General features: G+C 40.0%; 1 protein-coding gene across 3 annotated transcripts in view; it reads left to right on the plus strand.

Moving 5' to 3' along the window:
* The first annotated feature begins 311 nt into the window (after positions 1-311).
* AMN1 (antagonist of mitotic exit network 1 homolog) overlaps positions 312-27,507 on the plus strand; it is a 32,617-nt gene continuing 5,421 nt past the window's right edge. The window contains exons 1-6 of one of the 3 annotated variants that reach the window (XM_036298839.1): positions 312-470; positions 7,756-7,888; positions 17,884-18,028; positions 19,530-19,747; positions 20,058-20,114; positions 23,142-23,253. In XM_036298839.1, coding sequence (XP_036154732.1) covers positions 433-470; positions 7,756-7,888; positions 17,884-18,028; positions 19,530-19,747; positions 20,058-20,114; positions 23,142-23,253 — 703 coding nt within the window. In that variant the 5' untranslated portion in view covers positions 312-432. Of the gene's footprint in view, positions 471-2,717; positions 2,768-7,333; positions 7,385-7,755; positions 7,889-17,883; positions 18,029-19,529; positions 19,748-20,057; positions 20,115-23,141; positions 23,254-27,507 lie in introns of those variants that run through there. The other 2 variants (XM_036298841.1, XM_036298840.1) reach the window with 2 other exon arrangements.

The raw sequence follows: 27,507 nt of genomic DNA on the forward strand, positions 1-27,507 counted from the left end.
ACGGTAATGGAGCCCGTGTCCAAAGAGCTCTCCAGACTCTGCACCGCTAAACGTATGTCGCAGCATCAAATGCGTCCCCGTAGTAAACGCAGCAACCGCGGCCAGAGGCGCACCGGCTGGGCTGCGCGTGAGACTGCATCTCCCGGGGAAACCGCCAGGAGCTGGAGCCCGCGAGGTGGAAGAACTACAACTCCCATGGTGCTTCACGCGAGCTTAGGGCTAGTCTATATTTTATCGCCCAGCCCCTGCCGCGAAGCTCTCTGAGACTCCGCCCCCAGGGTTCTCCTCGCCGATTCCGTCCCAGTCTTCGGAAGACGCCGTGTGACGTCACGAGGTCCTACGTTCGTGTGGGGAGCAAGAGTTGAAGGACGGTCTCTGGCTGGGTTCAGGCGGCCCTGGGACCGCGGAGGAGGCTCTCGAGGGACCGCCGCGATGCTCCACCCGGAGCCGGTCAGTCAGCTCCTGGATCTGTGAGTCCGCTCGGCCCCCTCCTCTTCCTCGCCCGGGCCCAGCACCTCCCCCGCCCGGCCCGGTTCTGCGCTGCTCTCCCTCCCGCCCCTTCCCTCCGCCGGACCCACGTAGAGGCCCCGCCGGTGTTTCTCCACTGGGCTCCTCACTTGTCGTCTCCGCGTCGGTGACAGTGGTGCCCAGGGGGCCGCGGGGCAGGGGGTCGCTCCCTCCGCCGCCCGGGACGTCCCCACATGATGTCCGAGTTCTCCGTCCGCGTTCCCGGCGGGGCCCGTTTGTGACGGGCTGGGAGCCCTGGGGGAAGGAACCGCTGGCCGGGGCTGCGCGACCGACGCGCTCCGCATGGCTCGGCCCAGTCCCTGTGCCGGACGCGGGGCGGTTCTCAGGCGGGGTGACCCGCGTCACCGCTGTGTGCGGTGGGCGAGCGACAGGCTGTCCCGGTGCCGAGCGCTTGACCCACCAAGTTCTGTCACGGTGCCTGCCTCTGGGACTGTAGTGAGCAATAAACTTCACATGTGAAGGCCTCATGTAGAAGGATGCCTACTGTCAAAAGAGCTTTCAGAGAGTTTTATTTCAGAGCCTGTGGCTGGGAAACGGGACAGGAGGAGTCCTGGTGCCCGGAGCTACCGGAGGCACATAGGTAGAGACGAGGTTGCGTCTCTGTGGTGCTTTTTACTATTCAGATGGCCAGCGGATCTGAGAGTGACAGGTGTAATACCCCCAAAGCACCGCTCTGACGGTTCATTTCAAGCCAGTGTTTATACTGTATGAGGACTAGAGGCCCGGTGCACGTGCAGGGGTGGGGGTGTCCTCAGCCGGCCTGCACCCTCTCCAACCTGGGACCCCTTGGGGGATGTCCAACTGCCGATTTAGGTCCCCAACTGCCCTCCCCTGCTGGCCATCTTGTGACAACGTGAGGGCTGCCATCTTGGGGCGTTGTGCCACCTCGGCTTTTATTAGATAGGATAGAGGGTGGGTGGGGGTCGGGTGGGGGATTAAAACTAGTGAGTTCCCAGGGTCTGCTTCCCATCATTGTCGCTGCAAAGATTAGCCCTGGAACACTGTCTGCCTTCAGATAGGCTCTGTCCTCCATCTGCGCTTAAAATGTATCTTCTTTTCCCCGAGGAGCTCATCTGGGGTCAAGGCTGCCTTATCGTTGGGCCATGTTCTTCTTGTAACGGGTCTAGTTTCCCAGGGTCTGTAAGAAAAATGTCTTTTCTGTGTGAATAGTTGTAAAACAACTGTATGCACCTCCCCTATCAGGGTGGCTTCTAAAGTGAGAGTGATTGGTTAAAAGTGATTATCTTATACAATTTTAGGGAGATCATTTAAGTTGATTATCAAAGGCATTTATAAGAAATAATCTCTTGAATATCACTTTGTTCATGAAATAAACTAGAGTAACTTTTGCTTATGTGGCCAAACTGGTTTGCTCTGCTTGAGGGATTTTCAAGCCTGGTATCTATTTTATTTTATTTTTTAATCCCTCCTTTTGGTCATTCAGCAGGCTAAGAGTGTCAACCAGTATAGTGTTACTCTCGCTACCACTGTTGATGTAGTCATTGGGATGGATGGCCATATGATTACTGTGTTCCCTACAGTTGCCAAGTCATCTGGACGTGGCTGGTGGGATCACTGAATTCTTCAAGTTGTCTAATCCTGGTGATAACGTTGGATGTGAGTGGTTGTTGAAAGGCATTTACAATTCTTGAGAGGATGCAGTGCTCTAGGAAGGTTAATATGGTGATTATGAGAATGATAGCCAAGGATCGAAAAATTCCCTAGAGTAGAGATTCCCCAGTGCCAAAATGTAATCAATTAAATAAATCAGTGAAAGAAGTGTTGCCTGTTTGATGAAAGATTATTATCTGATCTTTAAGTAAGACCTTTTAAGATTTGGGTAACAATTCTTGATTTATTAACATAAAACTTTTTTTCTTTTTACCAGTTACAGCACAAGCACCTTATTGTTGGGTGGTTAGGATGTCTAAGGCTATGTGGTTATCTCATATAACTCTGGCTAAAGAGTTATAAATGCTTGCTGTAAATGTTGAGATTTTGCAGAGGATAAGGTCTCTTCTAATGAGGCAGTCCTCTGTTGATGTCCTTTCCAGTAAACTTAGGTTCTAACGTGTGCGGCACACTGCCTTCCTTTGGGAGGGAATCACAGAAAGCTTTTGGACCTGGTGGAAGTAAGGCTTTCAGTACTGCATTAGTGCCTCACTGCATTGACCTGTGTCATCGTTGCTCAGGGCAGGATAAACATGAGGATGTCTTCTTTCAGGAGGCAGTGTTATAGGTAAGTTTCCATCTAAGATAGGCCTTTATATGGTACTAGAGGCCCAATGCACAAAAATTCGTGCAAGAGTAGGCCTTCCTTTCCCGGCTACCAGCTCCAGCTTCCCTCCGGCACCCGGGACCCGGGCTTCCCTACTCTGGCCACCGGCAGGCACCTGAGACCCGGGCTGGCTTCCCTCAGGCTGCCCGCAGACACCGGGACCTGGGCTGGCTTCCCTCCAGCCCCGGCTCTGTCAGGAAGGACATCCGGAATGACATCTGAAAGACTTCCAGTCTAGTTAGCATATTACCCTTTTATTATTATAGATAAACAATCAGGTATTTAATAAGAGGCATTTCTATGGAACAAAAAAGACAAAGAATCATAGTTGGAGCAATTATAAACTCAGTTTCTGAGTCTGGAGAGCAGCCAGTCAAGAAAATGTCCGGATTTGAGCTTGAATCTTTAGATGGTGGAATGAGGGTGGCAGTTTTCCTGGCTTGCAGTTTGAATGTCCTTGGTGATATCATTAGGTGTTCTGGTGACCTTTCTGAGTGGCCCACAGAGAAGTAGATATGAATATTGTCTTCATGATCTGTTGTGGTCTCAGCTCTGCCATTATAGTGTGAAAGCAGCTATAGACAAAACATACATGACTGGACATGGCTGTGTTCCAAGAGAACTTTATTTACAAACGTAGGCAACAGGCCAGATTTGGCTGATGGGCCATAGTTTTCCTACCCCTGGTCTAAGGTAAGGGTAACAGCTTTTATTCACACATTGCCCTGATCAGCCCATCTTGCAGCCTATCTTCCAAAGTTCTGATTCAGCTGGACAGCTACTGACAACCAGTGAAACCATCAGCTTTCAACTGAGCAGAACCATCACTGAACTAGGCCCAGACACTTAGGGAAACGTCTGTGAATTAAGGGTCTCATTGAGCCAATGGCTTTGCTTCAGGTGGTCTGAGTGGCAGATAAAGTATCGCCCAAAACTCACTTTTCCACAAAAAAACAAAGATCCCTCTAGAGCAGCGGTTCTCAACCTGTGGGTCGCGACCCCTTTGGCGGTCAAACGACCCTTTCACAGGGGTCGCCTAAGACCATCCTGCATATCAGATATTTACATTATGATTCATAACAGTAGCAACATTACAGTTATGAAGTAGCAACGAAAATAATTTTATGGTTGGGTCACAACATGAGGAACTGTATTTAAAGGGCCAGAAGATTGAGAACCACTGCTCTAGAGCCAGGCCAAATGTGATTTTAAAAAAAATTATACTTGACCTACATCATATTTGTCTCAGGTGTACAACACAGTGACTCGACACCTGTGTATCTTACAAAGTGACCACTGTGATAAATCTAGTAACCATCTGTCACTGTACAAAGTTATTACTATAGTATTGACTGTATTCCCTATCCCTGTACATTATATCACTGTGACTTATTTATTTTGTAACTAGACGTTTGTACCTCTCAATCCCCTTCACCGTTTTTTCCTTCTCTTCTGGTAACTATCAGTTCTCTCTATCTCTGAGTCTGTTTCTGTTTTATTTTGTTTATTCACTTTTGTTTATTAGATTCCACTTGTAAGTGAAATCATATAGTTTTTTGTCCTTCTCTGTCTGACTTACTTCACTTAGCATAATACTCTCTAGGTCCATCCACGTTGTCGCATGGCTGAGTAATATCTTCTTTATCCTTTTATCTATCAATGGACACCTAGGCTGCTTTCATATCTTAGCTATTGTAAATAATGCTGCAGTGAACATAGGGGACATATGTCATTTCAGAATAGTGTTACTGTTTCTTTGTATAAATACCCAGAAGTGAAATTGCTGGGTTATATAGTAGTTTTATTTTTAATTTTTTAAGGACCTTCTGTACTGTTTTCCATAGTGGCTGTACCAGTTTATCAATTTGAATATACCATTTCCATATGGTCAGCAAGGCCTTTGGTCCTTCTCTTATAACTTAAACTTATAAGAGTCCAAGTTGATCCATGTCAAAATAAGGATATCAGACCATACAGTCAGTCACAAGGTCTCGTGCTCAGGCATTCAGTTTCAACACGAGCTTATGAGCAGGTTAATAGCTGCTTAAAAAAAAAAAAAGAGTATGTGGTGGCAGCTACATACTAATGTTGTACACGTATACCTCACTATTGTGTTTCATAATTTTTACAAATCAAAGGTTTGTGGCAACCCTGGGTCAAGCAAGTCTATTGGTGCCATTTTTCGAATAGCATTTCCTCACTTGCTATTTCTGTGTCACATTTTGTTCATTCTCCCAATATTACAAAATTTATTATTATTATTATTATTATTATTATTATTATTGTTATGGTGATCTGTGATCAGTGATATTTGATGTTACTATTGTAATTGGTAATTGTTTTGGGGCCCTGCAAACCACATCCACATAAGAAGGCAAACTTAATTGATAAATGTGTGTGGTCTGACTGCTCCACCGACTGGCAAGCCCTACCCCCCACCCCCCACCCCCATTTCTTTCCCCTTCCTGGGGCCTCCCTGTTTCTTGAGATCCAACAGTATTGACATTAGGCCAATTAATAGCCCTATAGTGGCCTCTAAGTATTGAAGTAAAAGGAAGAGTCACAGGTTTCTTTAAATAAAAAGCTAAAAATGATTAAGCTTAGTGAGAAAGGCATGTCAAAAGCCAGGATAGGTCAAAAGATAGGTTTATTGCTCCAAATAACCAAGTTATAAATCCAAAGGAAAAGTTCTTGAATAAAATGTAAAGTGCTACTCCAGTAAATATATGAATGATAAGAGATGAAACAGCCTTATTGATGATATGAAGCAAGTTTTAGTGGTCTGGATAGAAGATCAAACGAGCCATCACATTCGCCTATGCCAAAGCCTAATCCAGAGCAAGGCTCTAACTCTCTTCAATTCTATGAAAGCTGAGAGGTGAGAAATCTGCAGAAGAAAAGTTTGAAGCTAGCAGAGGTTGGTTCAGGAGGTTTCAGGAAAGAAACCAAATTCATAATAGAAAAATGCAAGGTAAAGCAGCAAGTGCTGATGTAGAAGCTACAGCAAGTTATCCAGAAGATCTAGCTAAGATAATTAATGAAGGTGACTACACTAAACAACAGGTTTTCAATGTAGACAGAACAGACTTCTATTGGAAGAAGGTGCCACCTAGAACTTTCATAGCTGGAGAGTAGAAGGCAATGCCTGGCTTCAAAACTTCAAAGAATAGGCTGACTCTCCTACTTGGGTCTAATGCAACTGGTGATTCCAAGTTGAAGCCAATGCTCATTTACCATTCCAAAAATCTTAGGGTCCTTAAGGATTATGCTCAGTTTACTCTGCCTGTGCTCTATAGCTAGAACAACAAAGCCTGGATGACAGCATATCTGTTTACAGTGGGGTTTACTGAATATTTTAAGCCCTCTATTGAGACCTATTGCTCAGAAAAAAAGATTCCTTTTATTTTTTTAAAAAATATATATTTTATTGACTTTTTTTTTTTTTTTTTTTTTTTTTTTTTTTTACAGAGAGGAAGGGAGAAGGATAGAGAGTTAGAAACATTGATGAGAGAGAAACATCGATCAGCTGCCTTCTGCACGCCCCCCACTGGGGATGCGCCCGCAACCAAGGTACATGCCCTTGACCGGAATCGAACCCGGGACCCTTCAGTCCGCAGGCCGACGCTCTACCCACTGAGCCAAACCGGTCAGGGCGTCCTTTTTAAATATTACTGCTCATTGACAATGTATCTGGTCACCCAAAAGCTCTGATGGAGATGTACATGAGATTAATATTTTAAACCCTGCTAACGCAACATCCATTCTGCAGCCCATGAGTCAGTAGTAATTCTGACTCCCAAGTCTTATTATTTAAGGGATGCATTTTGTAAGGCTATAGCTGCCAGGATAGTGATGGTAGATTATAGTGATGAATCTGGGCAAATTAAATTGAAAACCTTCTGGAAATGATTCACCATTCTAGATGTCATTCATAATTCATGGGAAGAAGTAAAAATATCACCATTAACAAGCATTTGGAAGAAGTTGATGGATGACTTCAAGGGGTTCAAGACTTCAGTGGAGGAAGTCACTGCAGGTGGGGTGGAAATAGCAAGAGAACTAGAATTTTAAGTGGAGCCTGAAGACGTGACTGAATTGCTGCAATCTCATGAAAAAACTTCAGCAGATGAGGAGTTACTTCTTTTATGGATGAGCAAAGGAAGTGGTTTCTTGAGATGGAATTGAGTTCTGGTGAAGATTTTTCGACAACAAAGGATTCAGAATATTACATAAACTTAGTTAAAGCAGCAGCAGGGTTTGAAAGGATTGAGTCCAATTTTTTTTTTTGCCACTCCAATTTTAAAAGAAGTTTTCAGTGGATAAAATGCTGTCACATGGCACTGGCCGGTGTGGCTCAGTTGGTTGGGTATTGCCCCATGCACCAAGACGTTGCTGGTTTGATTCTTGGTAAATTATTCTTTTTTGTTGATACTCACCCAAGGAAATTTTTCCATTGATTTTTAGACAGAGTGGAAGGGAAAGGGGAGAGACAGTGAGGAGCATCGATGTAAGAGAGACACATTGATTGGTTGCCCCCTGCATGCACCCAACCAGGACTGGGCCTTGTCTGCAACCAAGGTATGTGCCCTTAACTGGAATTGAACCTGGGACCCGTTAGTTTACGGGCCGATGCTCTATCCACTGAGCCAAACCGGCTAAGGCATAAAACTGTACTTGATGCTCAACAGTGTTGTAATAGCTATGTATGGTGCCAGGGGGGTACTGGAAATATTGGGGGGAACACTTTGTAAAGTATATAATTATCTAACCACTTTGCTATACACTTGAAATTAATACAAAATAATGTTAAATGTAAACTGTAATTGAAAAATAAAATTTAAAAATGTACTCTCTTTATGAAAGGACTAAGTGCTAACAAACAGCATTAAATAAATGTTAAGACTCAGTACTGGTACAGTATAATTTACTATATCACATTTGTATTTCAGATGCCTTTGGTGCTTCACGAAGAATATTTCCAGATATATCACAGACATTAAGCCTTTGCCTCCCAACATAAAAGATAGACTGATTAGAATGATGAGCCTGCAGGGACAGATAACAGATTCAAATATAAGTGAGGTAAGAGTATGTACAACTATAAAGCAAGCATATTATATTTTACTGTTTGGATATGGTTTCAGATTTCTGGAGCAATGGTATATGGTAGGATTAATAATACTTTTAAGATATAATAAAGCATCAGGGTTTCTTTTCTCTCTAGAAAACCAGAATGTTCATGTGTAATAGTTCTAAAAAATCTCTCCTACCATTTTTCAGTTGCTTCCCTTGTCTTCATAGTACCAGCACCATAATCTCCATGTTTTTTAAAAGTTTTAAACTTTTTGATCAATTATACCATAATAAATCTGGAAGGAGTGAAACATTAAGTGCAGGTTAAATAAATAAGTGGTCAAAAAAAAAAAAAAGATCCACACTAAGAAATATATGTCACATCGTGACTCTAGCACACAAACCACACTTACCCGTGACAGTACAGCAGGCCCTCCAATAACATCATTTTGTTATAATGTTGATGAGATGCCTTAAGAATTTAACTCTTGTTTATATCAATTAGCCTATAAAATTGATTTCAGTATATGTCATTTGGCTTAGAGTCATAGGACCTATCAATGACGTTAAGTGAGGACTCAATGTACTCTGTGCATTATACTTTGATATTCTCTATTTTATTCTGCTTTGTCTTATTTCCTTTAAAAAATGTTGACCACAGCCTACTAAATTGATTTTGTCCATTCATGGATAACAACCAGCAGTTAAAGATCATTTTTCTAAACTCTTCACATTTCTTTTCTAGATACCTCACTCCTACTAATTTATACTTACTCCCCTCCCTACAACTAAGCTAAAATTGGCTATTCTTTAAGGTAATAAATATAGTAAGGGTCTCCAACCTGAATTAAAATTCTAGCTTTGCCACTCTGTCTGACATTGAGCCTCAGGTGTGTGTGTGTGGTGGCGGGGGCTGTTTTTAAGAGAACTTTACTTTGCCCAGCTGGCATGGCTCAGTGGTTGAGCATCAGCCTGTGAACCAGGTTGTGGGCTTGATTCCTGGTATGGGGCATGCAGGAGGCAGCCAATCAATGATTCTCTCTCATCATTGATGTTTCTATCTCTCTCTCTCTCTCTCAAATCAATAAAAATATATTTAAACAAAAAAGAGAACTTTATTATTATTATTTGAATTAGAGAAGAAAAGAGGAAGAGGAGAAGAAAGAAGGCAGATAAGAATCAAAACAGGAAAGGATACTGAAAAAAAAAAAAAGTTCCCCTCTCCTACCTTCCATCCCCAAGACAACAGTTTTCCGAAGTCCCTTATGTGTGTGTGTGTGTGTGTGTGTGTGTGTGTGTTTGGCGGGGGCAGTAAGTGAGAGTCTCTGGGGTTGTAACCATCATCACTGTCTACAGAGACTAGAACTACAGTAGTCCCCCCTATCTGTGGGGGATACATCCCAAGATTCGCAGTGGATGACTGAAACTGTGGATAGTACTGAACCTTATATATATACCATGTTTTGTCATATACTAATATGTATATACCTTTTCACATAAAGGGAGCACTTTATGGTTTCTCTTTGGCATATCTGATTGGCCAGCATCACTACTCTTGGGCTTTGGGGCCATAATTAAGTAAAATAAGGGTTACTTGAACATAAGCACAGCAATACTATGACAGTCATTTTGATCACTGTGGTGGCTACCAAGTAACTAACGGGCAGGTAGTGTATACAGTGTGGATATGCTCGACAAAGGGATGAGTCACATCCCAGGCAGGATGGAGTAGGACAGTGCAAGGTTTCATCATGCTACCCAGGACAGCACACAACTTAAAACTTATGAATTCTTTATTTCTGGAATTTTCCATTTAATATTTTTGTACCATGGTAGACCACGGGTACCTGCAACTATGGCAAGTGAAACTTCAGATAATGGGGCACTACTGTACAAATTGATGTCTTTACCACACATTCTCCCCCAAGGCTGTGATCAAAAGGAAGCAAACTGTGATTTAGCACTCCAGCATACGACTGGGACTTCACATTGTAACTGTGCTTCAGTGTGTCTTAGTGTTTCTTCTGCATCAACCTGATGTACTTTTAATGCTTTATTTTCTTTGTGTTAGCTTGCATTTGAACAAAGACATTTTCGTGTTGTAGTCTACTTAACTCTATGGAGGTAGAATAACATCCAAGTTCTTAACGTTGATGGTTCTGTGGGATATATAACTTATGTGTGGCTTTCAGATGAAACATTATAACACTGCAGAAAACTGGTGAGATTCATCTCTTCCCCACCATCCCCATTTTGTTCTATTTCTTTCATCTATATTTCACTGACTTACATTTTTTATGGCAATCTTTAATATTCTTTTAAACTTAATTTCACCTGAATAAAAATGGGCTAAGGGGATGAATGAGAGAGAAAAAACAAAAGTATGATTTTCCTTGGTGCTCTCCACTATTCCCCATCCTTGCAAGAGTCCTGCTCATGAAACTAGATCTAACTTTTGTTGCAAAATTGCACACATCTTTGGATAGCTCTTCTTGAAATAGTTTCTGAATCTTTCATAGTCCCTGGAGGGAGAAGGTCTTTGTTAACATGGCACTATGAAAGAAAAACAGCAAAATGGGGTTGATACTGTCAAGAGAGCAATCTAAAATGGAGCCAGAGGCTTCCGGGAAGCTGAACTCACACAACCCCTCCATATGAAGTGGAATTTTTGAAGTGGGCTAAACCATAAATGGCTACATCCTACTATAGTTTCTGGAACTGTCTCTGTATCACTGAACTCCCTATTAAGAAATAAAATTTTCATTTAAGGAAAGACATCAGCAATCAATTATGCATAGCACAGTATAAATTCGCTTGCCAATACCAGTCACAGCTCTTTCAAAACAACTTGTGTAATCCCTTTGAAGTTCCCCATTTTCAGTGTTTATAAACTCTCTTTCTTTCCCCCTTGGAACACAGTTGGGTTTCTACCCAAATCTGTGTGTCCAGAATTGCAATTTCTAAAGACTCCAAGTAAAGCTTCTGTTTGCTTTGCAGTTCTTGGTCAAAATTATTTGACATTACATGGTGTCAAAAAGTGGGATTCAGAGTGACTTACCTCTCCTTTCAGTGCCTTCGTGGATTTGAGTAAGGTACCAAAAAGAGTCCACTGCACTCTGTTGTCTTCCCAGTGGTCCCGGATCATTGTGGCACATCCTCCTGGATCAGAATCTCCTACATTGGTTGAGGTTCAGGCTCTATTTGGGCCTCCTCTCTTACAGGCTTTTTTCCCCCTTCCCTATGGGACGTAAAGTGCCTATCTAGTGAGTACTTATTTTTTGAAAATATGCCAGCTTATCCACATGCTAGTAGGAGAAGGACATGCTAGAGAATGGATAAACAAGGTGAATGAAAAGACCCTATGAACGACTTCTCCCATCTAGGATAAGAGGCCATGCGTGAAGTCTCAAAGCTGGCTAAACAACTTCATGAAAAGATACTGATGCTTTTCCTCAAGTTGCTGATTGAAAGAAAAATTCTAAGTGTGTTAAAAAACACAATGAAATTGTTTTTTATTACTGTGACTAGAGGCCTGGTGCATGAAATTTGTGCACGGGGAAGGCTGTGTGTCTCAGCCCAGCTTGCACCCTCTCCAATCTGGGACCCTGGTGGGATCAGGCCTAAACGGGCAGTCGGACATCCCTCTCACAGTCCAGGACTACTGGCTCCCAACCGCTTTCCTGTCTGCCTGCCTGATTGCCCCTACCTGCTTCTGCGTGCCAGCCTGATCACCCCCTAACCACTCCCCTGCCAGCCTGATCGACGCCTAACTGCTCCCCTGCCAGCCTGATTGCCCTTAACTGCCCTCTCCTGCTGGCCTGGTCACCCCTAACTGCCCTCCTCTGCCAGCCTGGTCCCCCCCAACTGCCCTCCCCTGCCAGCCATCTTGTGTGTTGGAGTGATGGTCAATTTGCATACTACCTCTTTATTAGATAGGACAGATTTGAAAAAGATTTATGCAATACTCCAGTATAGATGAAGCCAATGAAGATACCTCAGTGCTTTTTTATTCATCTTTTGTTTGTTTTTTAATTTTTATTTTGGAGAGGGAGAGAGAGAGAGAAACATCAATGATGAGAGAGAATCATTAATCTGCTGCCTCCTGCACACCCCACATGGGATCGAGCCCGCAACCCAGGCATGTGCCCTGACCAGCAGTCAAACCTGTGACCTCCTGGTTCATAGGTTGATGTTTAACCACTGAGCCATGCCGGCCAGGCAAAAGGGGTTTTTGATTATTGCAAAAAGCCTAATTATTGGAAAAAAGGTTGTTTAGTGTTCAAAAGGCCTATAATCTATAGAATTTGTGAATCCCCCTCAGGGATTCAATCAAAGTTTTCTTTGCAGTAGTGCTGTTCTAATGATCAAAAAAGGGGTTTCCCCATGCTCTTAACTGATTCCTTAGGAAAAATGATCTATTGGGAATGAAGAAACTAGGGCCCTGATGGATATGGGAGCCACCTTATCAGTTTTTAACCCTACCAGCCTCCCTTTCTCTTTCTTGGAGTACCAAAACCATACAAATGGTGGAAGTTTCCAGTCGATCTATGACTGTCTCCCAATTCCTTCCAATTCCTTTTCAACTTGGATCTTTTCAAACTCATCGGTTTCTTTTAGTTTATTCTGTCCCTATTCATCTCCTAGGACAAGATTTTCTTGAAGTTCATAAAGCCCATATTTCCTTCTTTCAAAAGGGGGAGATATTCTTACATCTTAAGCTTCTAACTAATGACTTTCAAGAGGACTTGTCTATGGACTCATCCATAACTATGCCAGTTTTTCAGTCACCTTAATTGACCCAAACCCTCTTTTAGATTCCATTCCAAATGAACTTTGATCAAAAAATGCCACCGACATCAGTTGCATTGGTCAATTTCAAAATGGACTAACAGAATAATAGAAACTCAAAATGGCACCCTGGCCGGGTCACTCAGTTGATTAGGGCATTGTCCCAATATGCCAAGGTTGTGGGTTTGATCTCCAGTCAGGACACATACAAGGATCAACCAATAGCCCTAGCTGGTTTGGCTCAGTGGATACAGTGTCTGCCTGCAGACTAAAGGGTCCCAGGTTTGATTTCAGTCAAGGGCACATGCCCAGGTTGTGGGCTCAATCCCCAGTGGGGGGCGTGTAGGAGGCAGCCGATCAATGATTCTCATCATTGATATTTCTCTCTCTCTCTCCCGACCTCTCTGAAATCAATAAAAATATATTTTTAAAAAACACAAAAGAATCACTGTTTTTTAAAAAAGTATCAACCAATGAATAAGTGGAACAATAAATTGATATTTCTCTCTAAAAAATCAATAAAATAAAATTTAAAAACCTCAAAATGGCAAAACTTAGAGACTTTTAATATTCCTAGACGTAAGGCTCTTCCCTTAATATTGCTCAACCTAGATCTACTCCCTTCGGCTGTCTCCTTTTGAAATTATTATTGGCAACCCACAAAATTAGGTCAATGAATTTATGCACCAGCATTGCCAAAAGGAGACCTGCTCTACTATAGGAACTTATAGGGGCTTTTAAGAATAACAACTCATAGAGCAAAATTTCCATAGTATGCTCCCAGGAGATCTACAAATCATTATCTCCAACTCAGAGATTATGTCTATTGGAAATGCCATCTCCAAAAATATGCCCTCACACCCGGTGGAAAGGAGCATATGAGGTTAGTAATGCTGAACTTAAGGGTATTGACTCATGGATTCATGTTTCTCATTTAAAAAGGACATCCACACCTGAGTGGGCCTCTCAGCCTATTGGAGATCTTAAGATGAAAATTCTTAAATAATCCAAAACCACAACTAGAATTTTCATTCTGGATTGAAACAGATATAAACAGCTCTCCCAAGACCCTGGACCAGGCCTTGAAAGCTTACAAAATCTAACTGGACATATGGATCATTTAACCTTCCTGTAGCCAAATCTATCTGTAAGGTCTTCCCTACCTACAAGGGAATACCCATAAATACAATCTGGACTTATAACTTATCTAACTATTTTGAAAATATAAATGGTTCAGGCAAAATACTGGGTTTGTCCCTTTTAAAATGTATAACTTGCCTTTTGTATGGTTCAGATGACCATGAGTTCACACCTTGATGAGACTTAAGTGACTACAGTGTTACTTCTTACAATGTCTCTCTAATATGGGGAAATTCAGGCAATAACACCACTCAATCCTGAAAATCATATATCTTCTCACTCTTGGGGACAAGATAAAAAAAATCTGGTATTTGGTGGAAAATAACTAGGAACAACCAAATCCATGATAATCTTTCAATTCTGACACAAATATGTAGAAACTTCAGTTGCTCTTTTAATTTTATGTATGATGACTTTGATGTCTTCTGCATTAATGACTATTATGATTATCTAACATACAAAGGATATGCAGTCCCTATCTCAGAAATAGAACTTAATTCTCCCCTCAGAGTCTGGGTTGAAGGGCCTAATTATATATGTCACCTTGCCAACCCAATGATGAAGTGGATATGATATTGTTATGTTAGTACCTGATGCTGTCACCAGGAAGATGCTGTCTTCATTTTTCTGCCATTATCCCCAATCTAGGCTCTTTTGTCTATAAACTTTGACCAAAACAAACCAAATGGAACTGGGATTTGGTGTCCTCTCTCCCCCTGAAACCCTATAATAGATAAGTGAGGCTTTGGGCATTCCTGTGCTAAAGCTTTCTTTCCTTAGGTTGGAGTAACTGAGTTAGAAGCCTATCAGAAATTTTTATATTTTTGTAGCACAACGTAGAACACTACTGTAATTGCCCTTGAAAAACAACAAGAAATGATTGACAGTCTGGCAGAGGTAATACTACAAAACCAGGCCCCTAGATGTCTTAGCCACCCCACAAGGTGGTACTTGTGGGCTATTGGGAGAAGAATGTTGTTTCTATGTCAGCAAATCAGGTGAAGTGATACAACAGCTTGAGGTTGTGAAAAAATACGTAAAATCCTCAAATAGGCTGAACATTACCCTATAAACTGGGATTGGACGGACTTATCTAGCTGACCTGCAGGAAGAGGAGCCTCGATTTGTTCTATATTCCAGGCCTTGACCATATTGGTTTTTGTGATTATACTGTTCACTACCTTAATTAGGTGTCTTATTAGGTGCCTTGAACAATGACTAACAGCCACTACCAGAATAATAGTAGCCCAATGCCCAGAGATGTTACAACAAATAAATCCTAACTAAGACCACCTTTACAAAGAACTTTTAATCTGAAGAATATGTGACTTAGTTCCGTTTCCAGTAAGCCTCCTTGTTGCTCACATGTGGCCATAAACTCTCCTATTGTACACTCAGGAAACTACTTTGTATACTACATGGGACATGACATACCAGGAATGAGCCTTCCTGGTGGATGGGATCCATATTGCTTTTTCAATGATGGACCAGGGATACTTCCTAATGATTGATCATTGATGCTTTATAAGGAAAAATCTCGAACTAAAAGGGGGAACTGTGAAAGAAAAACAGCAAAATGGAGTTGATATTGTCAAGAGAGCCATCTAAAGGCCTCCAGAAAGCTGAGCTAACACCCCCCGCCCCCCGCCCCCCATGTGAAAAGGAACTTTTGAACTAAGCTAAACCACAAATGGAACTGGTTCTGCACTACTGAACTCTCCATTAAGAAAAAATTTTTCACCTAGCAATAGACAAGGCAACAGTCATGTGTAGATGGCACAGTGTAAGTCTGCTTAACAGCATCAATCACAGCCTTTTCTTTAAGAAAAAAAAAACCAAACGTATATATAAAATTAATTTTTTACAGAGAAGGGAGAGGGATACAGAGTTAGAAACATCAATCAGTTGCCTCCTGCACACCCCCTTCTGGGGATGTGCCCGCAACCAAGGTACATGCCCTTGACTGGAATCGAACCCGGGACCCTTCAGTCCGCAGGCTGATGCTCTATCCACTGAGCCAAACCGGATAGGGCAATCACAGCCTTTTACAACAACTGTGTCACCCTTTGGCAGCGCCACTCTTTCTGTCTTCATAAACTAACTCTCTTCCCCTCAGAACACATTTGGGTTTCTACCCAAATTTGTAGTACCAGAATTGCAATTCCAAGGACACCAAATAAAACTTTTTTGCTTTGCAGTTCTTGGTCAAATCACTAAAGTTAGAAACCAAGAAGAAAAAGATTGATGTATTTGATTACATCAAAATATGATCTTTATGACAAAAAGGAAAAAAAAGCAAAGTCACATAACTAGGAAAAATATTTGCAATATGTATGAAATTCTATGATTTTTTAATCTTAATATAAAGAATCCCCACAAACCGACAAGAAAAATCAAAACAAATACTAAAATAGAAGAATCATAAAATACTCTAAGGAAAAAAATATAAATCACCAATAACAAATAAAAGGATATTTAACCTCATTAGAAATAAAAGTCACAGTTTGTCTTTCAGTTTGGCAGAAACTTAAAAGAATAGTAATACCCAGTGTTGGCAATAGTGTGGGGAACTGTCACTTTTATCTTCTGCTGATGAGAGTGGAAATGATAAAAGCCTTTGAGGAGGACAGTTTAGCATTATCAAAAGTCCTAAAATTTTGCTTACCATTGACACAACAATTTTATTTCTGGTATGTTTTTAATCTGAGACATAATTGATATATAATGTTGTGTAAACTTAAAGTGTGAAACACGTGCTGATTTGATATACTTATTTATTGCAAAATGAGGTTCACAATAGGGCTAGTTAGCATCTCCATCACCTCACGTAATTAACATTTGCCTCTGGTATTAATCTCAAGGAAATAATAATCAGGAAAGCATACAAGTATGCTCATCATAACCTAAAAAGTCAACAGTTATATACAGCATATATAAACAATGTAACATTATTTAGGAAAAATCAGCCTAAATGTTCAACTTAGCGTTTTGCCATATAAAATGCATTTAATGATTTATGGACTAGTACGCAACCACAATTATTTTTGTAAAAAGTGCTCATAAGTATATATGATCTGATCTCATTTTTCCTCAAAGGCTTTTTTTTTTTTAACTCAAGAAACATCAAAACTAATCTTGAGTTTTTCCTTGGGTATTGGTATTATGGGTAACTCTAGTTGTAGTGGTTAGAAGCATAGCCTTTGGAATTAGGAAGAACTGGTTTCCAAACCTAGCTGTGCTCCTTTTTTGGTTGTGTAGTTTGTGCTGCTCTTTAAGCTCTGGATGCCTCAATTCCCTCATTAATAAAAGGACAACGACCAGTCTCTCAAGGGTGTGTGTATATGTGCGTGTGAGAGAGAACAAGAGACAGAATATTAAGTGACAGTGTATACAGCACACTTAGTACCCTTCCTGGTAAGTGTCCAGTAAATAGAAATTCTTATAATTTGTATAATTTTTCTAAATTGTCTGAATGTTTCACAATAATAACGCATTACTTTTATATTCAGAAAAGTAAAGCCATTTCTATTTTGGAATAAAGAAAAGAAAAATATTTCCGGAGAGAGAGCTCAGAAAGCTTTGAAATGGATCTGCTATTTGTTGCCCTCAAGTGAATATTCAATACTGGGTTTGTTTGTACTAGGTCCCAAAAATAAGAATGAAGGAGGTAAATGTTCCAGATAAGCAGTATTGGTACTCTGTAGGCATTTGGTATGTGAGAGATGCAGAGCTAGAATGTCTAATAACAGGCAGGAACTACTGGAAGAGAAGAAGCATCTCCACCATGCGGATTCTGCTTCTCAGGTCTAGTGGGACTTTGTACCCACCCTGTATTCTCAGCAGTCCTTTTGTTCCTATGAAGACATTAGAAGCACTAGAAGGTGTGCCTCCAGTGGGAAATAGGCTTGTTTTTCCCCCCTGCTTTATGTATTCATCTCCACACAGATATGTTCTATATTCCTTGCTGTATTTTCCATCCTCCAGTTGTCTGTTATGACCCCCAAAACACTGAATATGGAATAGACATTTATATTTATCGGAAAAATTTGTTTTTCAAAATCATGTATTTGTTCCAGATTTTACATCCTGAAGTCCAGACTCTAGATCTACAGGGCTGTGATATTTCAGATACTGCTCTGCTGCACCTGGGTAACTGCAGAAAACTGAAGAAATTAAATTTAAATTCCTCAAAAGAAAACAGAGTTTCTATAACTACAAAAGGTATGTTTATTAACATTGAATGAATTGGTAGATTACTATTCACCATCTGGTATAATTTAGGAACAAAACAGGGAAATATGTCAAAAGAAAGTATGAAGAGGTCAAAGAAATAGGAACTATGTTTATGAACAAAAATATTCAAACTAAGATAAAGAATCCAAATTAGAATTCTTGTTTATAAGCAGTGCTGAAAGATAAGAAACACACTGGGCAAGTCACTATTTTAGACATTTTAAAATAAACATGGGTGGATACCTCTATATTTTAAATATTTTGCCTGATATAGTGGAAGAAGAAATGACTAGTTGATACTTTGTTAAGGCTTTTTGGATGCAATATTACAACAGAAAGCTAAATTATCAGATTAAATTTACCAGGCAACTCTCCTATCAGTGTGTACAATGCATAGTTTTTAAATATAGCCAGACAATTGCATTTTTCAGTGTCATTATTATGTGAATTAGTGGATTTTGTTTTTGTTTTTAAAGATATTGACTTCAGAGATGAATTAGTGAATTTTTATAATTTTTTTTCCAAAATAGAATATTTTACCTTTTTCTTTCCCATAAGAAAGAGGGACTTATTTGGCTAAGTTTCTGGAAAACTTTGTGGGTTATTGACTATAGTTTTCGATCATCTTAGTTAGCAAGTTAGGCTTATCACAATATTGCAAAGAAGCATAAGTTTTTAAATGTTTGTACAAATAATGACTCATTAAAAATAACTTTCATTCTGTACAATGATGAATAAAAGAAAAGTTCTTTCTTAAGATATGAAAACAATAAAGATAACCTACATATACATTTACCATCTTCTATTTTGTGTATTTTGCCCATAAAGGTATCTTTTCACAGTGGACTGAAGGGCCCAGAATCCTGAAGTACTCTTTTATTTATGTGGCACATTATCACGTACCAGTCTCCAGTGTGCATTTGCATCAGTTTATTAGTAAGATTGGTCCAGGCTAACAGAAGGAGCATGGTGGTAGAAAAGGGTAGAGTCAAAGAGGGGAGAGGAAATACATAGATAGGTATGATTCCTAAGGATAAGCATGGAAACATTACTCAAGACATTTGGGCAATTTAACTTTGATTTTTCTTTAGAGGCCACAAGAAAATTGACTTTATTACTTTAAAACTTTTGTTTTAACAAAAAGGAGAATCATGTACTATTTAATTACTTAATATGGTTCTGAATGACTTGGCTATTTCCTAAAAGCAAATCTGCTCTCTAGTCATAATCAATAAAAGCTGACCATTAATGGCAGATATTCTGAAGAATATACTACAGGCTGTGTAGAGAATTCCTGAAACAGTCCAAAGACTTTTAAATAATGGCATCGTCACTGACAGATAAGTATATCCTCACAGATGAACTATTTTGAAAGGGCTGTCATATAAGTAGATATATCAGTACTAGTGTTCAGTTAAATGAAAATTAGTCATATTTCTCATCTATATACATTTATAGCTCATTGATACATAATTGTGTTTCCCCCCAGGAATAAAAGCTGTGGCTTCATCTTGTGCATACCTGCACGAAGCTTCTTTGAAAAGATGCTGCAGTCTCACTGATGAAGGAGTCCTTGCTCTTGCGCACAATTGCCGGCTGCTAAAGGTCATTGATTTAGGTGGCTGCTTAGGTATTACTGACGTGTCCTTACACGCATTAGGAGAAAACTGCTTTTTTCTGCAGTCTGTTGATTTTTCAGCTACTCAGGTAAATGAAATATAGACTTGAAATATAGAGGTTGTATGGGGTTTTCCAATGTCTTTTCAGTGACTCATTAGAAGAACGTAATTATTTTTATTGAAATTGTTGACTATTTCATGCTTTGGTGGTTAAATAATTGCAGTATAATTTGGCACATTCTGCTCAGTTATTTTAAGTAAGGGTGGGAGGTATGTGTAGCTAAAACACATATTTGCTGAATGGGAGGCAATAAAGTTATATCTAAATGATTAACAATTTTTAGAAAATTTTAGGTCCGTCCCATTTATGTGCTGTGTTGCTTTTTCCCTTTGCTTAGGTATCTGACAATGGTGTGGTTGCGCTTGTTAGTGGACCTTGTGCCAAGAAATTAGAGGTAACGTAAAAATATCTATAAAGATGTTAATAAAAATTTTATGTTAAAAACCCTCAGAAATTATTTTTTAAACCTAGCAGACAACCATTTTCAATTATGTATTTCCATGAATTTTTGGGGTCTCTAACTCTTTCTTCCCAGAGTAAAGAAAAATTGGTAAAGTAGGAGATAAAGTGTATTTTAAAATAAAAACCTATTGCCTTGGCCAGTGTGGTTCAGTTGGTTAGGGGTTGTCCCATACACCAAAAGGCTGCTGGTTCAATTCCCAGTCAGGGAACATGCCCAGGTTGTGGGCTGAATCTCTAGTAAGGGACATGCAGGAGGCAGCCGCCAATGCACATTATACTCTCACATTGATGTTTCTATCTCCCTCCCTCTCCCTCCCTGTCTCTCTAAAAAAAGTCAATAAAAAAACAAGCAAACACGCATTTTACTTCTGATGAAACTTCTTACTTTCCAGAAGTTTTAGCTTCTAACATATTTAAGGATAGTCTTATTTTGGATGAAGACTGAAAATTTATCAATATAAACTTAGTCTTTAGAATTTTCATGTCCGACTGACATTTCCACCAAGACTACTTATTCTCTTGCCATCATATTTTTCTGAATCTTCAAAGGGATCCATAACGGCCACCACTATGGCATAAAATTGTGTTTAGCTGAAGATTTTTGAGAACCGACCAATGCAAAAAAAGAAAAAAGAAAAGCTTTGAACTACCACCCTCATTCCATCTGCCTGAAAGCAGAGCTTCTAAAAGGATTCACTTGCCATCAAACCCCCTCCAAGGAAGACTTCCCATACTGCAGAGGCCCCTCCTATCATGGAGAAGTCAGATGAGAAATTGCATAAACAAAAATGGTCACAAGACTATCATACCTGTTGTTTTTCTCGAAGGGTCCTTTCTTTCTCCCCCCAACCCTGCCCTTCCCTTATTAAGATGGTATATAAACTCTAAATTCTAGCCTCTTTTTTTTTTTTCTTTTGAGGCATAGGCATGAGCATGCATGTGAATAAACTTTGTCTTTCTTTCTCTCTTGCTAATCTGTGTTTTGTCAGTTTAATTTTCAGGCCTCCGAAAACAGAATGTCAGAGGAACAAAGAAAAGCTTTCCCCTTCCCAGTAACCACATTGTACAGCCATTTAAAAAGATCTTGGATTAGAGTTCAGTCTTTGGATTCAATAATCTGTTTCTAAATATATTTAGAAGCCTTTTGTCCTAGGATTTGGGGTTCTTCTTTCCCAGTTTATAGTGTTTTTAAATTTTTATTTTTTATGTTAAAATATATTTTTATTGATTTCAGAGAGGAGAGGGAGAGAGATAGAAACATCAATGATGAGAGAGAATCATCAATTGTTTGCCTCTTGCTTGCTCCCTACTGGGGATAGAGCCTGCAACCAAGGCATATGCCCTGTCCAGGAATTGAATCGTGACCTCCTGGTTCATAAGTCAGTGCTCAACCACTGAGCCACACTGGCTGGGTGCCTTCAGTTCTTTAAAAAAATTACATGTAACATCTAAATATCCTCCCTCATTTCTTTCCGCTTTCTTCCTTCAGAGGTAAACAGTATTCTGAAGATTCCTATGTATCTTTCCTTGTGTATTTGGGTACTTTATCTTCCTCTCTCTGTAATATTGTTTTAAAATTTTACATGGTAGTTTCCTAATGTATGTGCTCTTTTAACAGTTTGCTTTTCTATTCAAATTTACTTTATAAAGTTTTCAAGTTTTATTGAGGTATAATTTACACACAATGAAATTTACCCATTTTAAGTATACAGTGTGATGAATTTTGGTAATTGTTATACATCCCTGTAACCACCACCATAATTAAGATTATAACATTTTTGCCCTAGTTGGTTTGGCTCAGTGGATAGCGCGTCAGCCTGTGGACTGAAGGGTCCTAGGTTTGATTCTGGTCAAGGGTGTGCTCAGCTTGCGGGCTCAATCTGCAGGAGGGGGCTTGCAGGAGGCAGCTAATGAATGATTCTCTCTCATCATTGATGTTTCTATCTCTCTCTCCCTCTCCCTTCCTCTCTGAAAGCAAAAAAAAAATATTTAAAAAAAAAGATTAGAACATTTGTGTCACCCCAAAAAGTTTTCTCCTGTATCTTTGTAGTCAGCCCCCTGCCATAGCCCCAAGGAACCACTGATTTACTGTGTCATTATAGTTTTACCTTTTCTAGAATTTTATATAAATGTAATCATGAAGTATATCGTCTTTTGGGTTTTTTACTCTCTTCTTTTACTTCTTTCACTTAGCATAATGATTTTGAGATTCACCCATGTTGTTGAATGCATTACTATTTCATTCCTTTTCTTTTTTTGCTAAGTAGTATTCTGTGTCTGGATATGACACAATTAGTTTTTACATTGACCACTTGGTGGACATGTGGGTTGTTTCATTTTGCACTATTATAAATACTGCTGTAGACATTTGCATATAAGTCTTTATGTAGACATATGTTTTTCTTTTTCTTGGGTAAACACCTGGGAATGGAACTATTAAGTCATATAGTACATACATGTTTAACTTTATAAGATACTACCATACTGTTTTCCAAAGAGTCTGAGCTAATATTATGTTTGAGATGTATGTCTATTAATACAAGTAGATATTTTTATCTTATTCTATTATATTAATGAACCACCACTTACCCAGTCACCACTTCTTTACCGTTATAAATAATACTGCAATGGGTATATTTATAAATTGTTTCCTTGTACACATGTACAAGGGTTTCTCTCTATAAAATGGAGATCAGCAGCTGGAATTGCTGGGTTCTAGGGTATACTCATCTTTAGCTTTGATAGATATTGCCAAATAGCTTTATAAAATGGTTGGGCATTTAACTTATAAAGCTGCTATACCTTACAAATTCCTGCAGACTTACATTAGTTCTTTCTGTAAGATTTTTTCTTACAAGTGGACATTTGGTTCTTTTTGTATCAGAGTATATCCCAAGTTTTTTCATACTGTTACTATAAACCTATTTTTTTCTTTTGATTACCCTTCATTTTTAAATAGGAGATTCATATGGGACATTGTGTGAATCTGACTGATGAGTCTGTAGAAGCTGTCCTTACGCGCTGTCCTCAGATACATATATTACTGTTCCATGGATGCCCCCTGATAACAGGTTAGTATGATAGATTGCTTGGGCTCAAATCCTGCTTTTATCTTTTAATAACTGTGTGACCTGGAGTAAATTATTTTACCCATTCCGTTATTCCATGTCCTCATCTGTAACATGGGTATAATGACAGTACCTACCTCAAAAACTTGGTCACGATGATTATCTGACAACACTTTACATGGTGCCTAATATAACGGCTCATTAAATGTTAGTCATGGTGGTGTTCATGGTAATAAGTGTTAATAAATGTTAACTGTGCTGAGGATGAGAATGGTGGTAGTGGTCATGATACTAAACAATGCTTTAGACAATAAAAGAATTTATAATACCACATCTATCAAATAAGCTAAATGACCTGTTATCTATACTCTCATCAGGCTTCAGTGAAGTATCACATTTGTTTTTTTTTTGTTTTTTGTTTATTTTTTAATTAAATCTTTATTGTTCAGATTATTACATTTGTTCCTCTTTTTTTTCCCCCCATAACTCCCCTCCTCCCAGTTCCCGCCCCACCCTCTGCCCTCACTCCCCACCCACTGTCCTCATCCATAGGTGCACGATTTTTGTCCAGTCTCTTCCCGAATCTCCCACACCCCTTTCCCCCCCAAGAATAGTCAGTCCATTCCCTTTCTATGTCCCTGATTCTATTATAATCACCAGTTCATTCTGTTCATCAGATTATTTATTCACTTGATTCTTAGATTCACTTGTTGATAGATGCATATTTGTTGTTCATAATTTGTATCTTTACCTTTTTCTTCCTCTTCCTCTTCTTAAAGGATACCTTTCAGCATTTCATATAATCCTGGTTTGGTGGTAATGAACTCCTTTAGCTTTTCCTTATCTGTGAAGCTCTTTATCTGACCTTCAATTCTGAATGATAGCTTTGCTGGATAAAGTAATCTTGGTTGTAGGTTCTTGGTATTCATCACTTTGAATATTTCTTGCCACTCCCTTCTGGCCTGCAAAGTTTCTGTTGAGAAATCAGCTGACAGTCGTATGGGTACTCCCTTGTAGGTAACTGAGTTTCTTTCTCTTGCTGTTTTTAAGATTCTCTCTTTATCTTTTGCTCTTGGCATTTTAATTATGATGTGTCTTGGTGTGGTCCTCTTTGGATTCCTTTTGTTTGGGGTTCTCCGTGCTTCTTGGACCTGTAAGTCCATTTCTTTCACCAGGTGGGGGAAGTTTTCTGTCATTATTTCTTCAAATAGGTTTTCAATATCTTGGTCTCTCTCATCTTCTGGCACCCCTATAATTCTGATGTTGGTACGCTTGAAGCTGTCCCAGAGGCTCCTTACACCATCCTCGCATTTTTGGATTCTTTTTTCATTTTGCTTTTCCGGTTGGGTGTTTTTTGCTTCCTCGCATTTCAAATCATTGACTTGATTCTTGCGCTCCTCTGGTCTGCTGTCGGGAGTCTGTATAATATTCGTTATTTCAGTCCGTGTATGCTTAATTTCTAGTTGGTTCCCCAATATAACATCGAGGGTCTCATTAGTTTTCTTGTAGATCTCATTAAGTTTATCGGCGGCTTCTAAACAGTTCTTGAGAGACCTTAAAAGTGTGGTTCTGAACTCTATATCTTCCATTGACAATTTTGTCCTGTTTCTTTGTCTCCGCATTTTGTTATGCTTCCTTGGTGCACCCCCTAGTGGTCTTTGTGCGCAGTCTTATAGTTAAACCTTGGTTGTTGTACCTAATACCAGGGAGGGTTTGACCTCCAGGCCAAGTGGCTATGAGAATCAGCTGTGTCTGCAGTGAGAGAACTTCTGTCCTCTAGGGAGGTGCTAATCTAGCCTTTGCCTGAGGCTATCCGGCAAATGCCTCTGTGCAGGGCTTGGGCGGGGCGGGTGGGTCTCACGGGATCAACAGGGTGGGCTGGAGAGAGCAGTTATGGCGGCTCTCAGTCCTGTCCCCAGGGGCTCTGCCTTTCTGAGTCCCAGCACCCACTGCAAACCTCGGAGAGAAAGCTGCACTCGCTGACCGAAGCCAGACAGTCCCGCTTCTCCCGTTTGAGTCTGGGTTCCTAAAGACTCGCCCGTATCTGGAGCTCAGAGTCTGTGACTCCCTCCCGATTGAAAACGCCAACCGCGCCCTCCGCCGCCAGCCCTCTCCGCGCACTCCGCACCTCAGAATTTGACTTCAGCACTGCGCCTCCTCTGAGTGTCCGTATGCGTTTCTCTTTCCTCCTAGTTGTAGGACTTCCACTCAGCCAGCGTTCCTGTGGTTCTGGGTGATGTCCGTTCCGTTTTTTAGTTTCACTTTTGAAGTAGTTGTTCAAGGCAGCAAACTCCGGCGTTAACCTATGCCGCCATCTTGGTTCTCTCAGCCTATCAGTGAAGTATCACATTTGTGGAACAAAGTAGTCACAACCCATTTGGCCTGTATAAGAGCCATGATACCACATGCTCCCGAAAACACAGCACCTCAACCTCTTTTGTATTACCCCAGACCCATGCCACCCTTCCCTCTGGCTATCACCACACTGTTGTCTGTGTCTATGCAGTATACATATATGTTCTTTGGCTAATCCCTTCACCTTCTTTCATCCAGTCCCGCTCCCTCTGACAGCTGTCAGTCTCTTTCATGTATCCATGCCCCTGTTTCCATTTTGTTCGTCAGTTTATTTTGTTCATTAGATTCTACATAAGAGTGAGATTATGAGATACTTGTCTTTCTCTGACTGACTTATTACACTTAGCAAAATACTCTCCAGGTCCCTCCATACTGTCTCAAAGGGTAAGAGATCCTTCTTTTTTACAGCTGCATAGTACTCCATTGTGTAAATGTACCACAGCGTTTTATTCACGCATCTACTGATGGGCACCTGGGTTGTTTCCAGATCTTGGCTATTGTAAATAATGCTGCTATGAACATCAAGGTACATATATTCTTTCAAATTGGTGTTTTGGGATTCTTAGGGTATATTCCCAGAAATAGGATCGCTATGTCAAAAGGCAGTTCTATTTTTAATTTTTTGAGGAAACTCCATACTGTTTTTCACAGTGGCTGCACTAGGGTTCCCTTTTCTCCACATCCTTACCAGCACTATTGTTTGTTGAGTTATGGACAGTAGCCATTCTGGCAGGTGTGATATCTCATTATGGCTTTAATTTGCTTCTCTCTGATGATTGTGACATTGAGCATTTTTTCATATGTCTATTGGCCATCTGTAAGTCCTCTTTGGAGGTGTTTATTCAGGTCCTTTGCCCATTTTTTAATTTGGTTGTTTGTCTTCATGGTGCTGAGTGTATAAGTTCTTTATATATTTTGGAAATTAACCCCTTATTAGATGTATTATTGGCAAATACATTCTCCCATACAGTGGGTTCCCTTTTCATTTTGTTGATGGTTTCTTTTGCTGTGCGAAAGCTTTTTAGTTTGATGTAATCTCATTTGTTTACCTTTCCTTTGTTTTCTTTGCCCTAGGAGACATATTGGCAAAAATAGTGCTATAAGAGATGTGTGAGCTTTTACTGCCTATGTTTTCTGCTAGGATTTTTATGGTTTCTTATTTTTTTTTAATTAAATCTTTATTGTTCAGATTATTACAGTTGTTCCTCTTTTTTTCCCCCATAGCTCCCCTCCACCCAGTTCCCACACCACCCTCTGCCCTTACCCCACCCACCACTGTCCTCATCCATAGGTGTATGATTTTTGTCCAGTCTCTTCCTGCACCCCCCACACCCCTTTCCCCCTGAGAATTTTCAGTCCACTCCCTTTCTATGCCCCTGATTCTATTATATTCACCAGTTTATTCTGTTCATCAGATTATTTATTCACTTGATTTTTAGATTCACTTGTTGATAGATGTTTATTTGTTGTTCATAATTTTTATTTTTACCTTTTTTTTCTTCTTCCTCTTCTTAAAGGATACCTTTCAGCATTTCATATAATACTGGTTTGGTGATGATGAACTCCTTTAGCTTTTTCTTATCTGTGAAGCTCTTTATCTGACCTTCAATTCTGAATGATAGCTTTGCTGGGTAAAATAATCTTGGTTGTAGGTTCTTGGTATTCATCACTTTGAATATTTCTTGCCACTCCCTTCTGGCCTGCATAGTTTCTGTTGAGAAATCAGCTGACAGTCGTATGGGTACTCCCTTGTAGGTAACTGACTTTCTTTCTCTTGCTGCTTTTAAGATTCTCTCTTTGTTTTTTGCTCTTGGCATTTTAATTATGATGTGTGTTGGTGTGGTCCTCTTTGGATTCCTTTTGTTTGGGGTTCTCTGTGCTTCCTGGACTTGTAAGTCTATT

Source organism: Myotis myotis, unplaced genomic scaffold (genome assembly GCF_014108235.1).
Source record: "Myotis myotis isolate mMyoMyo1 unplaced genomic scaffold, mMyoMyo1.p scaffold_m19_p_3, whole genome shotgun sequence".
NCBI lineage: Eukaryota > Metazoa > Chordata > Mammalia > Chiroptera > Vespertilionidae > Myotis > Myotis myotis.